General features: G+C 42.7%; 1 protein-coding gene across 3 annotated transcripts in view; it reads right to left on the bottom strand.

The window, feature by feature from the left end:
• PLD2 (phospholipase D2) overlaps positions 1–17,678 on the bottom strand; it is a 111,021-nt gene that overhangs the window by 41,408 nt on the left and 51,935 nt on the right. For all 3 annotated transcript variants that reach the window (XM_056570031.1, XM_056570030.1, XM_056570029.1), the window contains exons 9-11: positions 9,681–9,833; positions 4,736–4,885; positions 4,561–4,644 (exon numbers count right to left, since the gene is read on the bottom strand). In XM_056570031.1, coding sequence (XP_056426006.1) covers positions 4,561–4,644; positions 4,736–4,885; positions 9,681–9,833 — 387 coding nt within the window. The remainder of the gene's footprint in view (positions 1–4,560; positions 4,645–4,735; positions 4,886–9,680; positions 9,834–17,678) is intronic.

Here is a 17,678-nt window from a genome sequence, read left to right as displayed (position 1 = left end):
GAGGAGGAGGTTTGTTACAGTGTGTCACCCCAGTAGTAAGGAGATTACATGAGGAGGAGGAGGTTTGTTACAGTGTGTCACCCCAGTAGTAAGGAGATTACATGAGGAGGAGGTTTGTTACAGTGTGTCACCCCAGTAGTAAGGAGATTACATGAGGAGGAGGTTTGTTACAGTGTGTCACCCCAGTAGTAAGGAGATTACATGAGGAGGAGGTTTGTTACAGTGTGTCACCCCAGTACTGAGGTGGGGCGTGTCAAAGGGTGGAGCCAATGGGCGGGGTCAAGGGGCGGGAAAAAGTTAGCTTTCGCCTAGGGTTGCAAAAATCCTTGCACCAGCCCTGGTTGGGATCCACTGCCCTAGAGGAAATAGACTCCCACTGAAGTGTCACCGATTAATAATGGTCACCATGATGCCTATGTGGTGTCCCGGTACCTATGTATTTGTGGGTCCCCATAGCCAGAGTCCCTAGGACGTAGGGATCCCTGACATTTAATTAACCCCTTGTCGCCTCTATTTCTACTAATAGACCAGTGGTCTATATAAGGTTAATGTAAATATAATGATGTATCTGTAAATAAATGGTTAATTACCTGTGCCATAGCGTTGCAGGACCTGCGGGTCATGTGACTAGGTGAACTTTATGGTATTGAGCTTAAGGACCTTTGGAGGCCCTGTGACATAAGCAATCCCATTACTCTCTGTAATGGTGAATGGCAGATGTTCGGACCAATCGTATTTGCCCCGCCCCCTGCCCATATAAGGGAGCGGCAGCCATGTTTCTCTCTCTTACCTCGTGGGCTGTCATGAGAGAAAGATCTGCGTAGCAACTAACGCAGTGAGTTAGGCCCGAGCCTTGCAGCGAAGGCTGAACAATTCTAAGTCTAGAGTGTATCAATCCCCAGACACTCTGCAGCATCACCGGACCTAATCATACCCCTAAATCCGGACAGATCTGCAAATATCTACAATAAATTCAGAGACTGTATGAATAGCTCAAAGTCCGCAACAACTGTCAGTGACTGAGCGATATAAGGACTGTTTGTGTGAGACTGTTACTGTGCCTTGGATGTACCGTAAGCACTCAAGTAAAGTTATTCAAGTTCAATCTCTTTGTGGACCTTCAGTCATTTCATGCACCTATCGTTACTGGGAAGGGCGACCATAGGCCGAAACATTGACTCAGCATACCAGCCCTCAGCCTGGCGTCACGAACTATAGGGTTAACATTAACCCCTCATATACTGATACCATACCACCACTACCATACACCCCCCCCCCCCCCCCAAGGGCTACCACACCTATACAAAAACATCTGAAGATTCAGACCTCACACCATCTTACCCACTACAAATGTGGCAAATACCTTAAAAAAGGCCTAAATATACAAAAAGAAGGTTGCAGCAGCACTTGGTCAAAAACATGGAGGCTCTTAGTGCACCTTTCAATCAAAACCTGTCCCCCCATCCACCACGCGGAGGTGGCCTTGCTTCAGATGGGACCCTAACATGCTTAAAGGGGTACTCCGCCCCCTACACATCTTATCCCCTATCCAAAAGGAATGGGGACCCCCTCGATCTCCCTGCTGCACCCGGCGTTCAAATAGAGCATCGGATGCAGCTCCGGAGGCTTGTGGCGTCACGGCCCCTCCCATAGACTTGCATTGAGGGGGCGTGGCCATGACATCCCAAGCGGGGAGTGACCGTGACATCATGAGCCTCCGCCCCGCATGACCAGTCATCCAGCACGAAGCGAAGTTCGCTCTGTGCACCGGATGTCTGGGGTGCCGCAGCCGAGATCACGGAGGTCCCCAGAGGCGGGACCTCCGACATCAGATATCTTATCCCCTATCATTTAGACAGGGGATAAGATGTCTAGGGGCGGAGTACCCCTTTAATCCACTCACAACTACCTAATGCAGGTTTTTTTAAATGATAGTGGATCCTGCATGTCACCCAGTCAGAGGCTATATGCCCCGCAGAGATGAGTGGATTAAGCATTTTAGGGTCCCATCCGAAGTAAGGCCACCTACGCGCAGTGGATGGGGGGGGACACACATTTTGATCAAAAAGTGCGCTAGGAGCCTCCATTTTTTGACTAAGTGTGCTGCTGCAACCTTCCTTTTGTATACTTATGTATTTATCACAGCAGCGTGCACCCGTGTATTAGATACTTGTGGTGGCAATTGTTATTTTTTTCTGTTAAAGGGGTACTCCCATGGAAAACTATTTATTTTAATTTTATTTTTTATCAACTGGTGCCAGAAAGTTAAAGGGGTATTCCAGGAAAATACTTAATTTTTATTTTGGTGCCAGAAAGTTAAACAGATTTGTAAATGACTTCTATTAAAAAAAAATCTTAATCCTTTCAATAATTATCAGCTGCTGAAGTGGAGTTGTTCTTTCCTGTCTGGCAACAGTGCTCTCTGCTGACATCTCTGCTTGTCTCAGGAACTGCACAGAGTAGAAAAGGTTTCCTATGGGGATTTGCTTCTAAACTGGGCGGTTCCCGAGACAGGTGTCGTCAGAGAGCACTTAGACAGAAAAGAACAACTCAACTTCAGCAGCTCATAAGTACTGAAAGGATTAAGATTTTTTTAATAGAAGTCATTTACAAATCTGTTTAACTTTCTGGAGCCAGTTGATATATATAAAAAAAAGGTTTTTTTCCTGGATAACCCACAGATTTGTATATCACTTCTATTAAAAAAATCTTTATCCTTCCAGTATTTATTAGCGGCTGTATACTACAAAGGAAATGCTTTTCTTTTTGGATTTCACTTCTGTCACGAGCACAGTGCTCTCTGCTGACCTCTGCTGACCATTTTAGGAACTGTCCAGAGCAGCATATGTTAGCTATGGGGAATTTTCTCCTGCTCTGGACAGTTCCTAAAATGGACAGCAGAGGTCAGCAGAGAGCACTGTGCTCATGACAGAAGTGAAATCCAAAAAGAGAAGCATTTCCTCTGTAGTATACAGCCCCTAAAAAGTACTGGAAGGATTACGATTCTTTTAATAGAAGTCATTTACAAATCTGTTTAACTTTCTGGCACCAGTTGATTTAAAAAAAAAAAAAAAGTTTTCCACGGGAGTACCCCTTTAAAGTGTACCTGTCATCAACAAAAACTTTTTATATAATGTAGATAATACCATTACAGTGACCCCTCGACCTACGATGGCCCCGACATACGATCATTTCAGCATACGATCACTCTCAGAGGCCATCGCATGGTGAAGGCAGCATCAACATACGATGCTTTTGTATGTCGGGGCCATCGCATAAACGGCTATCCGGCAGCGCAGACTGCTTCAGCTGCCACCGGATAGCCGTTTACGGTGCCCCGTGTGGTCCGCTGACGATCACTTACCTGTCCTCGGGGCTCCGGCGCGTCCTCTTCGGGATCCCCTGCATCGTCGGCGCTCTCCATCGTCGTCATCACGTCGTCGCGCACGCCGTCCTGTCATCCAATAGGAGCGGCGTGCGTAGCGAGGTGATGGCTGCGACGGAGATCGCGGATGCAGGGGAAGCAGAGGCCTTGCCGGAACTTCAGGGACACCCCAGGGACGCGACGACAGCGATGGAGGGCGACATCCAGAGCAGCGGTGACGAGCGGTGATGGTCCGGAGCGGCGGGGACAGGTGAGTACAACTTCCAATACCAGTGGTCTTCAACCGGCAGACCTCTAGATGTTGCAAAACTATAACTTCCAGCATGCCCGGACAGCCAACGGCTGTCCGGGCATGCTGGGAGTTGTAGTTTTGCAACATCTGGAGGTCCACAGGTTAAAGACCACTGGTATTAGAGGTAATACTCACGTGTCCCTGCCGCTCCGGACCATCACCGCTCGTCACCGCTGCCCTGGATGTTGCCTTCCATCGCTGTCGCCGCGTCCCCGGGGTGTCCCCGTTGCTCCGGAACGTCTCTGCTGCCCGTTACCCTCGCTCTCTGTCGCCGCCATCACGTCGCTACGCACGCCGCTCCTATTGGATGACAGGATGGCGTGCGCGACGACGTGATGACGACGAAGGAGAGCGCCGGCCATGCAGGGGATCCCGGCATGGAGCAGACACCGAGGAGGCAGGTGAGGTCCCTCCCGTTGCAGCCGGGTTAGTGTCACTTTCGCTTCTGAAGGGTTAATACAGGACATCACCGCGATCGGTGATGTCCTGTATTAGCCGCGGGTCCCGGCCGTTGATGGCCGCAGGGACCGCCGCGATAGGTGTGTATTCGCCGTATAAGACGCACCGACTTTTTCCCCCCAGTTTTGGGGAACAAAAAGTGCGTCTTATACGGCGAAAAATACGGTATATACATTTTTTAACCAATGTATATTACAAATAACAATACATATAATGGCATTCATTTGGTATGGATTTGTTGACGACAGGTACACTTTATAAAAAGGCCTAAATATTCCTAAATAAGCTCCGGTAGACCGCCACGTAACGGAGGTGAATATCGTCTAGTTCATTCCTACAGAAACACATGTTCTAGACTGGTTACACGGATGTTCTAGATAGTCATACCGTACTAGACGCTCATCCCACATCTCCTCCAGCTTACCACCAGTCAGTGATGAAGATCTCCTCTCGCGCCTGCAGCAGAGCGTCCGCAACAGCGGCAAAATAGCTGGCGCCATTAACAAACCTGGAAGGAAACAAGGAAAACATAAAAGGATGGACAACAGTGAGAAAAGGAGGCGAGTGCCGGATGAGAAGAGCGGAGGTCTAGTCCTCACCACTTCACTTGGGTCTTCGGCCTCACTGGGGCGTGAGCGTCAAACCGGTGAAGACTCAGGTAGTCCTTCCCTTGTTCCTCAGCGATCTGGGTGATCTGCTGCTTCCACCAGCGAGCCTGACGGTAAGTGCTGAACTTCAGGATCAACGTCCTGTAAAGATCAACAAGAAAGACTTAGACAGATCGTTCTGAAGCCTTAATAGTCAGGAGCCGCTTCTTGTGTCCTGAGAGGATATTGGTGGCTCCATCTATAACCAATACCGGATCATCAGGCGCCTGTGTCAGACATTATATACAGCTCCATGTCAGACATTATATACAGCTCCATGTCAGACATTATATACAGCTCCGGGTTATATACAGCTCCATGTCAGACATTATATACAGCTCCATGTCAGACATTATATACAGCTCCGGGTTATATACAGCTCCATGTCAGACATTATATACAGCTCCATGTCAGACATTATATACAGCTCCATGTCAGACATTATATACAGCTCCGGGTTATATACAGCTCCGGGTTATATACAGCTCCGGGTTATATACAGCTCCATGTCAGACATTATATACAGCTCCATGTCAGACATTATATACAGCTCCGGGTTATATACAGCTCCGGGTTATATACAGCTCCATGTCAGACATTATATACAGCTCCGGGTTATATACAGCTCCGGGTTATATACAGCTCCATGTCAGACATTATATACAGCTCCGGGTTATATACAGCTCCGGGTTATATACAGCTCCGGGTTATATACAGCTCCGGGTTATATACAGCTCCATGTCAGACATTATATACAGCTCCATGTCAGACATTATATACAGCTCCGGGTTATATACAGCTCCGGGTTATATACAGCTCCATGTCAGACATTATATACAGCTCCATGTCAGACATTATATACAGCTCCGGGTTATATACAGCTCCGGGTTATATACAGCTCCGGGTTATATACAGCTCCATGTCAGACATTATATACAGCTCCATGTCAGACATTATATACAGCTCCATGTCAGACATTATATACAGCTCCATGTCAGACATTATATACAGCTCCGGGTTATATACAGCTCCGGGTTATATACAGCTCCGGGTTATATACAGCTCCATGTCAGACATTATATACAGCTCCATGTCAGACATTATATACAGCTCCGGGTTATATACAGCTCAGTGTCATATACAGCTCCGGGTTATATACAGCTCAGTGTTATATACAGCTCCGGGTTATATACAGCTCAGTGTTATATACAGCTCCGGGTTATATACAGCTCCGGGTTATATACAGCTCCGGGTTATATACAGCTCCGGGTTATATACAGCTCAGTGTCATATATAGCTCCGGGTCATATACAGCTCCGGGTTATATACAGCTCAGTGTCATATACAGCTCAGTGTCATATACAGCTCCGGGTCATATACAGCTCCGGGTCATATACAGCTCCGGGTTATATACAGCTCCGGGTTATATACAGCTCCGGGTTATATACAGCTCCGTGTCATATACAGCTCCGGGTTATATACAGCTCCGGGTTATATACAGCTCCGGGTCATATACAGCTCTGTGTCATATACAGCTTGTGAAGTTCTTTCCAGTCAGACCACAGTGCTCTCTGCTGACACCTCTGTCCGTATCAGGAACTGTCCAGAGCAGTATATGTTTGCTATGGGGATTTGCTCCTACTCTGGACAGTTCCTGACATGGACAGAGGTGTCAGCAGAGAGCACTGTGGTCTGACTGGAAAGAACTACACAACTTCCTGTTGAGCATACAGCAGCTGAGAAGTACTGGAAGGATTAAGATTTTGAAATAGAAGTAATTTACAAATCTGTTTAACTTTCTGGCACCAGTTGATACGAAAACATTTGTTTTCCACTTGCTTCCACCGGAGTTCCCCTTTAATATAAACTGAAGTAGGGAGAACTCTGCATACAAGGAACGTACAAAGTCACATTACTGAGGTCACTTGATTTTCCAGAATAGATTTTGGGAAGGAAGCGGCACCTCCCTCCTCCCCTCCCCCACTGGGGCCGAGGGTCTTGGCAGGGACGGAGCCTGGGAAGTGGCCAAAAACACAAAGAAGAAAGCATTCCTTTTATTCCGGACCCCGTATAATACTAGGAGGGAGGTGATGTACAAGCTCAGGCCCTACAGCTGCTGCAATACTACAACTCCCAGCATTCCCTGACAGCCGGCCCAGTGTGCGTATACAAGGGAATTAAAGGGGTACTCTGCTGCTCAGCGGTTGGAACAAACTGTTCCGAACGCTGGAGTCGGGAGCTCGTGATGTCATAGCCCCGCCCCCATTATGTCATGCCCCCTCCCATAGACTTGCATTGAGGGGGTGGGGTGTGACATCATGAGGGGGCGGGGCTATGACATCACGAGCTCCCGGCGCCGACTCCAGCGTTCGGAACAGTTTGTTCCAAACACTGAGAAGCGGAGTACCCCTTTAAGGTTTTTCCTTAAATACTTTAAATTCCACAATTTTCAATAGCTCTGCCGATGTAAACAACTATTAGGGGAGACGTCGCCCATAGCAACCAATCAGATAACAGCTTTCATTTCTCAGAGGCCTTCTTAAAAATGAAAGCTGTTATCTCATTGGTTGCTATGGGCAACTGCTTTCTCTGTATAATGTTTGATAAATCTCCCTCTGAATGTTTCACTGACAACAAGCAGAGATCTTGATAACGGTAAGTTTAAAAACATAAATGAGCGCTCCAGGTTCTTCATGCACACTCCCCATCACTAGTCCTACAGTACCATCCGTTTTATTCCAGCACAGTTGCATCCATACATTTCACTACTTAACTGGGCCATGTGATCACCTAATAGATCCCTCCTTACAGCTCCCCTCCCAGCTCTCTCTGTATACTGCTACGGTTATCTCTATGGGATCAGGATATATATATAGTAGTTATATACACCTCCCTTCCAGCTCTCTCTCTCTCTACGAGATCAGAATATATAGTAGTTATACACCTCCCCTTCAACTCTATCTATATACCGCTGCTGCTACCTCTATGGGATCAGGATGTATAGTAATTATACACCTCCTCCAGCTCTATCTGTATACTGCTGCTATCTCTATGGGATCAGGATATATAGTAGTTAGACACGTCCCCTTCATCTCTATCTGTATACTGCAGCTGTCTCTATAGGATCAGGGTATAAAGTAGTTATACACCTCTCCTTCAGCTCTATCTGTATACTGCTGCTGTCTCTATAGGATCAGGGTATATAGTAATTATAAACCTCCTCCAGCTCTATCTGTATACTGCTGCTGCTATCTCTATGGGATCAGGATATATAGTAGTTAGACATGTCCCCTTCAGCTCTATCTGTATACTGCAGCTGTCTCTATAGGATCAGGGTATAAAGTAGTTATACACCTCTCCTTCAGCTCTATCTGTATACTGCTGCTATCTCTATGGGATCAGTATATATAGTAGTTATACACCTTCCCCCCAGCTCTGTCTGTATACTGCTGCTGTCTCTATAGGATCAGGGTATATAGTAATTATACACCTCCTCCAGCTCATCTGTATACTGCTGCTATCTCTATGGGATCAGGATATATAGTAATTATACACCTCCTCCAGCTCTATCTGTATACTGCTGCTATCTCTATGGGATCAGGATATCTAGTAATTATACACCTCCTCCAGCTCTATCTGTATACTGCTGCTATCTCTATGGGATCAGGATATATAGTAATTATACACCTCCTCCAGCTCTGTCTGTATACTGCTGCTATCTCTATGGGATCAGGATATATAGTAATTATACACCTCCTCCAGCTCTATCTGTATACTGTATCAGCTTCACCTCATGAAAAAAAAAAAAAATACACACACTTTAAATAAGGAAATGCATTAAAACTGCACATAATGTGAACTGTTCCCAACCCACTTATGAGTAATCAGTTCACCTTGGGTGAACTCCAGCACCAGCAGCTTAATAAAATGACCAGGTGCAATGATCAGACTCCACCCCCTCTATCTGCAAAATCAGAGAATTCATAGAAAATGTAAGCAGCATTAGAAAATCATTTCAGTAATGCAATTTCATCTAGTATGGCTGAAAACCCCATGCCTGCCACATCAGCTAAAAGAGGTAAGCACAAGGCATACACAAAAACTTCTACATTATTCTCTAATAATAGTCCAGCTGCTTCCTTATAGGGGTTCTCCACTGGACTGTGTTCATGCTGCGGGGGTTGGCCACACCCCTCGTGACATGACACCACGCCCCCTCAATGCAAGTCTATGGGAGGGGGTGTGGTGGCTGTCACTCCCCCTCCCATAGACTTGCATTGAAGGGGCAGGGTGTGACATCATGAGGGGGCAGGGCTATGACATCACCCCTCCTGACATCACGCCACGCCCCCTCAATGCAAGTCTATGGGAGGGGGCGTGGTGGCCACCACGCCCCCTCCCATAGACTTGCATTGAGGGGGCAGGGTGTGACATCATGAGGGGGCAGGGCTATGACATCACCCCTCGTGACATCATGCCACGCCCCCTCAATGCAAGTCTATGGGAGGGGGTGTGACACCACACCCCCTCCCATAGACTTGCATTGAGGGGGTGTGGCGTGACGTCAGGGGGCGTGGCAGACAGCGTTTGGAACTAAATGTTCCGAATGCTGGCCAGTGGAGTACCCCTTTAACCATGACAGAGCAGAGTCTATGGCCCACTCCTTTGAGGGGCTGCGCCATTGAAGTGCGGCCTAGAAATGATGGAAATCTATCAGATTAATGGAGGAGATTCCAGTAATTGTGGACCTGAGGAAAGTGCATTTTTGGGGTGGTGCTTGCAGAAAGGTGAGTGTAGTGTCCCGGAGAACCCCACAATACAGCTATTATACATTTCCAATATATAACATTATAACAGGCCTGACCATTCAACGGACCCTTCGTTACAGCCCCCTCACCTCAGATAGTTCTCTATGCTGACCCCGTATTTAGTCTCCGTGGTTTTCTTGCCGACTTGGGTCTTGAATTGGGGATCGAAGAGCAGAACGAAGGAGATTTCCCCAGAGTCCGGCTTTAAGTAGAGAAGGAAGGAATCTTTGACCACAACCCACCTGAGGAGGAGATAGAGGACATGGTCACCGGACAATATCAGAAGACTGAGGAATGGCCGCACAATAGAAGAATGTAATACAGTAAAATCTCCCTTAGTGGACACCTCCCAATAGGGGACACCTCCCAATAGGGGACACCTCCCAATAGGGGACACCTCCCAATAGGGGACACCTCCCAATAGGGGACACCTTCCAAATCTCTCTTAGTGGACACCTCCCAATAGGGGACACCTTCCAATAGGGGACACCTCCCAATAGGGGACACCTCCCAATAGGGGACACCTCCCAATAGGGGACACCTTCCAAACCTCTCTTAGTGGACACCTCCCAATAGGGGACACCTCCCAATAGGGGACACCTTCCAATAGGGGACACCTCCCAATAGGGGACACCTCCCAATAGGGGACACCTTCCAAATCTCTCTTAGTGGACACCTCCCAATAGGGGACACCTCCCAATAGGGGACACCTCCCAATAGGGGACACCTCCCAATAGGGGACACCTCCCAATAGGGGACACCTTCCAATAGGGGACACTTTTTAATTCCCTAAAAAATACATAAAGAAAAAAAAAAACCAGCTCACCGCCCTGTAGAAGTAGCCACTGGAAGGGTAGTTTGTGGAGGAGCACGGATGCAGGTCGAACCGTGTAACCAGTTGCAATAGAATCCAAGAAGGTAAAGGAAATCCAGCTCCCCCGAAAAATTTAGAATAACGGTATAAAAACACAAAAAATGTATTTCATCCTTTAAAAATCAATGAAATGGTGAGAATTAAAAGCATAGATGAAACGCCGACGCGTTTCGAACCATATGGTTCTTAGTAATAGAGCCATGACTAAGAACCATATGATTCGAAACGCGTCGGTGTTTCATCTATGCTTTTAATTCTCACCATCTCATTGATTTTTAAAGGATGAAATACATTTTTGTGTTTTTATACCGTTATTCTATATTTTTTAGGGGAGCTGGATTTCCTTTTCCTTCTTGGATTCCCTTTTTAATTCCCTGGCAGAGTCCCATGAGACTTAAAGGGGTACTACCGTGGAAAACTTTTTTTTTATTTTTTTTAAATCAACTGGTGCCAGAAAGTTAAACAGATTTGTATATTACTTCTATTAAAAAAATTGAATCCTTCCAGTACTTTTTAGGGGCTGTATACTAAAGAGAAATCTAAAAAAAAAATGCATTTCCTGTGATGTCCTGACCACAGTGCTCTCTGCTGACCTCGGCTGTCCATTTTAGGAACTGTCCAGAGAAGCATATGTTTGCTATGGGGATTTTCTCCAGTTCCTAAAATGGACAGCAGAGGTCAGCAGAGAGCACTGTGGTCAGGACATCACACGAAATGCATTTCTTTTTTGGATTTCTGTTTAGTATCCCGCACCTAAAAAGTACTGGAAGGATTAAGATTTTTTTTTAATAGAAGTGATTTACAAATCTTATAACAGTAGAATAAGAAAGAAGTCGGCGACTCACCGGAGCTGATTTTCAAGCAGTTTCTTCTTGCAGAAGAAAGAAGAAACTGCTTGAAAATCAGCTCCGGTGAGTCGCCGACTTCTTTCTTATTCTACTGTTATAAGACTACTGTTTCACGTTCAGTCAGAGCACCACCAAGGTTTCACAGAAGTAGCCCAACCAGTTACCCTTTTTCCACGAGTCCTATGATCACAGACTGAGTAGTGCCGATCCACCTGTCTATTGTACTTGATTTACAAATCTGTTTAACTTTCTGGCACCAGTTGATAAAAAAAAATAAAAAAAAGTTTTCCACGTTAGTACCCCTTTAATGTATTTGCACCCTCTGAAAAGGGAACACTCCCACTAGCGGATCCAGACACACCCAATAGGGGACAAAAAAACACCCTCAATAGGGGACCACCAGGCTCATGTGCCGGCCCTACCTTGTACACAGGGCCCCCATCAATGGGTACAGCCAATACCCCAGTAAGGGGCCCCCTTCCCCTGAAGAAGCTCCAGCACAGAACCAGAAGACATCTGCTTAAACAGTGGTCTCCTGCTTCTGTACGTCCACCGTCTACATCATTCACCCCCCTGCTTCCCTGACCCCCCCCCCGTACCACTTAATTTCCTCTGTGCCAAGTCATCCCCCCCCCCCTTTATTACCCCCTGTGCCACATCATTTCCCCTTGATCCTCCCCCCTATTTTATTCCCCCTTTATTAACCTCTGTGCAAATTTATCACCCCCTCTTTACAACCCCCTGTGCCGTTTCATTCCCCTTTATCCCCCTGTGCCACCTTATGAGGGGCATGAAGCACTAGTTTGTGCGAAAACACCGGTTGTTTGCCTCTGAGCGCCACGCAGTTCTGCAGCCTAAGTCCCCGGCCGGTCCCGGTTTGAGGAGCATTGAGTCGAGAACCCCGCGGTGAGTGCGGATAGATTTCTTTCAGTTCTTACTACTTGGTATATTGATTCCTCGCTATATTGTATCCTAGCACCTCCATCGACTCAATTACAGGATAGGAGGACTGTTCGGATAGCTACTATTACTCCATACCTGGTCGCTACTACATTGCCAGATTGAGCGGTGCCGTCTCCTTATCTCCTATGCACAACTATACAATTTAATAACAGACATAGTAATGCTATACTGGATATGAAGAGTGAAGTAATATAAAGCATAGTAATACTATACAGTGATCCCTCAACTTACAATGGCCTCAACATACAATATTTTCAACATACAATGGTCTTTTCTGGACCATTGTAACTTGAAACCAGACTCAACATACAATGCTATGGAATCTGCGAAACGTGTCAATAGCTGGAAGAACTGACCAATCAGAATGGGCATTTCACTGGTAAAACCCTTGTATTCCTAAAGTGCATGCACTGACTGGTGTCTGGTAGCACCTCCTACAGTACAGGGAAGTATTACATGTTCTGTACTCTTTACCTGAATTACTTAAGTGCATGCACTGACTGGTGTCTGGTAGCGCCCCCTACAGTACAGGGAGGTATTACATGTTCTGTACTCTTTACCTGAATTACTGAAGTGCATGCAGTGACTGGTGTCTGGTAGCACCTCCTACAGTACAGGGAAGTATTACATGTTCTGTACTCTTTACCTGTATTACTGAAGTGTATGCACTGACTGGTGTCTGGTAGTGCCCCCTACAGTACAGGAAGGTATTACATGTTCTGTACTCTTTACCTGTATTACTGCAGTGTATGCACTGAATGGTGTCTGGTAGTGCCCCCTACAGTACAGGAAGGTATTACATGTTCTGTACTCTTTACCTGTATTACTAATGTGCATGCACTGACTGGTGTCTGGTAGCGCCCCCTACAGTACAGGGAGGTATTACATGTTCTGTACCCTTTACCTGTATTACTGAAGTGTATGCACTGACTGGTGTCTGGTAGCGCCCCCTACAGTACAGGAAGGTATTACATGTTCTGTACTCTTTACCTGTATTACTGAAGTGTATGCACTGACTGGTGTCTGGTAGTGCCCCCTACAGTACAGGGAGGTATTACATGTTCTGTACTCTTTACCTGTATTACTGAAGTGCATGCAGTGACTGGTGTCTGGTAGCGCTCCCCACAGTACAGGGAGGTATTACATGTTCTGTACTCTTTACCTGTATTACTGAAGTGTATGCACTGACTGGTGTCTGGTAGTGCCCCCTACAGTACAGGGAGGTATTACATGTTCTGTATTACTCTTTACCTGAATTACTGAAGTGCATGCACTGACTGGTGTCTGGTAGCCCCCCTACAGTACAGGAAGGTATTACATGTTCTGTACTCTTTACCTGTATTACTGAAGTGTATGCACTGACTGGCTGTCTGATAGCGCCCCCTACAGTACAGGGAGGCATTACATGTTCTGTACTCTTTACCTGTATTACTGAAGTGCATGCACTGACTGGTGTCTGGTAGCGCCCCCTACAGTACAGGGAGGTATTACATGTTCTGTACTCTTTACCTGTATTACTGAAGTGTATGCACTGACTGGTGTCTGGTAGCCCCCCTACAGTACAGGAAGGTATTACATGTTCTGTACTCTTTACCTGTGCCAGGGTTAGCTTCTCCTTTGGACATCAGGTAAGGGCGGCTCCATTTTACTATTTTTAGTACATTTCGTGTTCTGTACAGGACCCTGAAGAAGCTTCTGTCCTCTACTTAGACCAGTGTTTCCCAAAGAGGGTGCCTCCAGATATTGCAAAACTACAACTCTCAGCATGCCCGGACAGCCGAAGGCTGTCCGGGCATGCTGGGAGTTGTAGTTTTGCAACAGCTGGAGGCACCCTCTTTGGGAATCACTGAAATAGACAGTGATTACAGCTCCCAGCAGATCTTTCTTACTTTTATATGTAAGGATTTGCTATATCTATATTAGTTATCTACTTGTTTTTCTTTAATCCTAACTTTTTCCTATTTTTGGATGACATTTTGGTGGCTTCAGAACCAATTACCAGGTTTCCATAGAGTTCTGGTCTCAACATACAATGGTCGTCCCGGAACCAATTAATATTGTAACTTGAGGGACCACTGTACAATATAAGAAGAGTGTACTAATACCATAAAGCATAGCAATACTATACAATATAAAAAGAGTGCACTAATACCATAAAGCATAGTAATACTATACAATATAAGAAGAGTGCACTAATACCATAAAGCATAGCAATACTATACAATATAAAAAGAGTGCACTAATACCATAAAGCATAGTAATACTGTACTATATAAGAAGAGTGTACTAATACCATAAAGCATAGTAATACTGTACAATATAAGAGTGTACTAATACCATAAAGCATAGCAATACTATACAATATAATAAGCGTGTACTAATACCATAAAGCATAGCAATACTATACAATATAAGAAGAGTGCACTAATACCATAAAGCATAGTAATACTATACAATATAAGAAGCGTGCACTAATACCATAAAGCATAGTAATACTATACAATATAAGAAGAGTGTACTAATACCATAAAGCATAGCAATACTATACAATATAAGAGTGTACTAATACCATAAAGCATAGTAATACTATACAATATAAGAGTGTACTAATACCATAAAGCATAGTAATACTATACAATATAAGAAGAGTGTACTAATACCATAAAGCATAGCAATACTATACAATATAAGAGTGCACTAATACCATAAAGCATAGTAATACTATACAATATAAGAGTGTACTAATACCATAAAGCATAGTAATACTATACAATATAAGCGTGTACTAATACCATAAAGCATAGTAATACTATACAATATAAGAGTGTACTAATACCATAAAGCATAGTAATACTATACAATATAAGAGTGTACTAATACCATAAAGCATAGTAATACTATACAATATAAGAGTGTACTAATACCATAAAGCATAGTAATACTATACAATATAAGAGTGCACTAATACCATAAAGCATAGTAATACTATACTATATAAGAAGAGTGTACTAATACCATAAAGCATAGCAATACTATACAATATAAGAGTGTACTAATACCATAAAGCATAGTAATACTATACAATATAAGAGTGTACTAATACCATAAAGCATAGTAATACTATACAATATAAGAGTGCACTAATACCATAAAGCATAGTAATACTATACAATATAAGAAGCGTGTACTAATACCATAAAGCATAGCAATACTATACAATATAAGAAGAGTGCACTAATACCATAAAGCATAGTAATACTATACAATATAAGAAGCGTGTACTAATACCATAAAGCATAGCAATACTATACAATATAAGAAGCGTGTACTAATACCATAAAGCATAGTAATACTATACAATATAAGAGTGTACTAATACCATAAAGCATAGTAATACTATACAATATAAGAGTGTACTAATACCATAAAGCATAGCAATACTATACAATATAAGAGTGTACTAATACCATAAAGCATAGTAATACTATACAATATAAGAGTGTACTAATACCATAAAGCATAGTAATACTATACAATATAAGAGTGCACTAATACCATAAAGCATAGTAATACTATACAATATAAGAGTGTACTAATACCATAAAGCATAGCAATACTATACAATATAAGAGTGTACTAATACCATAAAGCATAGTAATACTATACAATATAAGAAGCGTGTACTAATACCATAAAGCATAGTAATACTATACTATATAAGAGTGTACTAATACCATAAAGCATAGTAATACTATACAATATAAGAGTGTACTAATACCATAAAGCATAGTAATACTATACAATATAAGAAGAGTGCACTAATACCATAAAGCATAGTAATACTGTACAATATAAGAAGCGTGTACTAATACCATAAAGCATAGTAATACTATACAATATAAGAAGAGTGTACTAATACCATAAAGCATAGTAATACTATACAATATAAGAAGCGTGTACTAATACCATAAAGCATAGTAATACTATACTATATAAGAGTGTACTAATACCATAAAGCATAGTAATACTATACAATATAAGAGTGTACTAATACCATAAAGCATAGTAATACTATACAATATAAGAAGAGTGCACTAATACCATAAAGCATAGTAATACTGTACAATATAAGAAGCGTGTACTAATACCATAAAGCATAGTAATACTATACAATATAAGAAGCGTGTACTAATACCATAAAGCATAGTAATACTATACAATATAAGAGTGTACTAATACCATAAAGCATAGTAATACTATACAATATAAGAAGAGTGTACTAATACCATAAAGCATAGTAATACTATACAATATAAGAAGAGTGCACTAATACCATAAAGCATAGTAATACTATACAATATAAGAGTGTACTAATACCATAAAGCATAGTAATACTATACAATATAAGAGTGTACTAATACCATAAAGCATAGCAATACTATACAATATAAGAGTGTACTAATACCATAAAGCATAGTAATACTATACAATATAAGAAGAGTGCACTAATACCATAAAGCATAGTAATACTATACAATATAAGAAGAGTGTACTAATACCATAAAGCATAGTAATACTATACAATATAAGAAGCGTGTACTAATACCATAAAGCATAGCAATACTATACAATATAAGAAGCGTGTACTAATACCATAAAGCATAGTAATACTATACAATATAAGAGTGTACTAATACCATAAAGCATAGTAATACTATACAATATAAGAGTGTACTAATACCATAAAGCATAGTAATACTATACAATATAAGAAGCGTGTACTAATACCATAAAGCATAGTAATACTATACAATATAAGAAGCGTGTACTAATACCATAAAGCATAGCAATACTATACAATATAAGAAGCGTGCACTAATACCATAAAGCATAGTAATACTATACAATATAAGAAGCGTGTACTAATACCATAAAGCATAGCAATACTATACAATATAAGAAGCGTGTACTAATACCATAAAGCATAGTAATACTATACAATATAAGAGTGTACTAATACCATAAAGCATAGTAATACTGTACAATATAAGAGTGTACTAATACCATAAAGCATAGCAATACTATACAATATAAGAGTGTACTAATACCATAAAGCATAGTAATACTATACAATATAAGAGTGTACTAATACCATAAAGCATAGTAATACTATACAATATAAGAAGCGTGTACTAATACCATAAAGCATAGTAATACTATACAATATAAGAAGCGTGTACTAATACCATAAAGCATAGTAATACTATACAATATAAGAAGAGTGTACTAATACCATAAAGCATAGTAATACTATACAATATAAGAAGCGTGTACTAATACCATAAAGCATAGTAATACTATACAATATAAGAGTGTACTAATACCATAAAGCATAGTAATAC

The sequence above is a fragment of the Hyla sarda genome, chromosome 4 (assembly GCF_029499605.1).
Source record: "Hyla sarda isolate aHylSar1 chromosome 4, aHylSar1.hap1, whole genome shotgun sequence".
Lineage (NCBI taxonomy): Eukaryota > Metazoa > Chordata > Amphibia > Anura > Hylidae > Hyla > Hyla sarda.
This window is presented reverse-complemented; position numbering and strand designations above follow the sequence as displayed.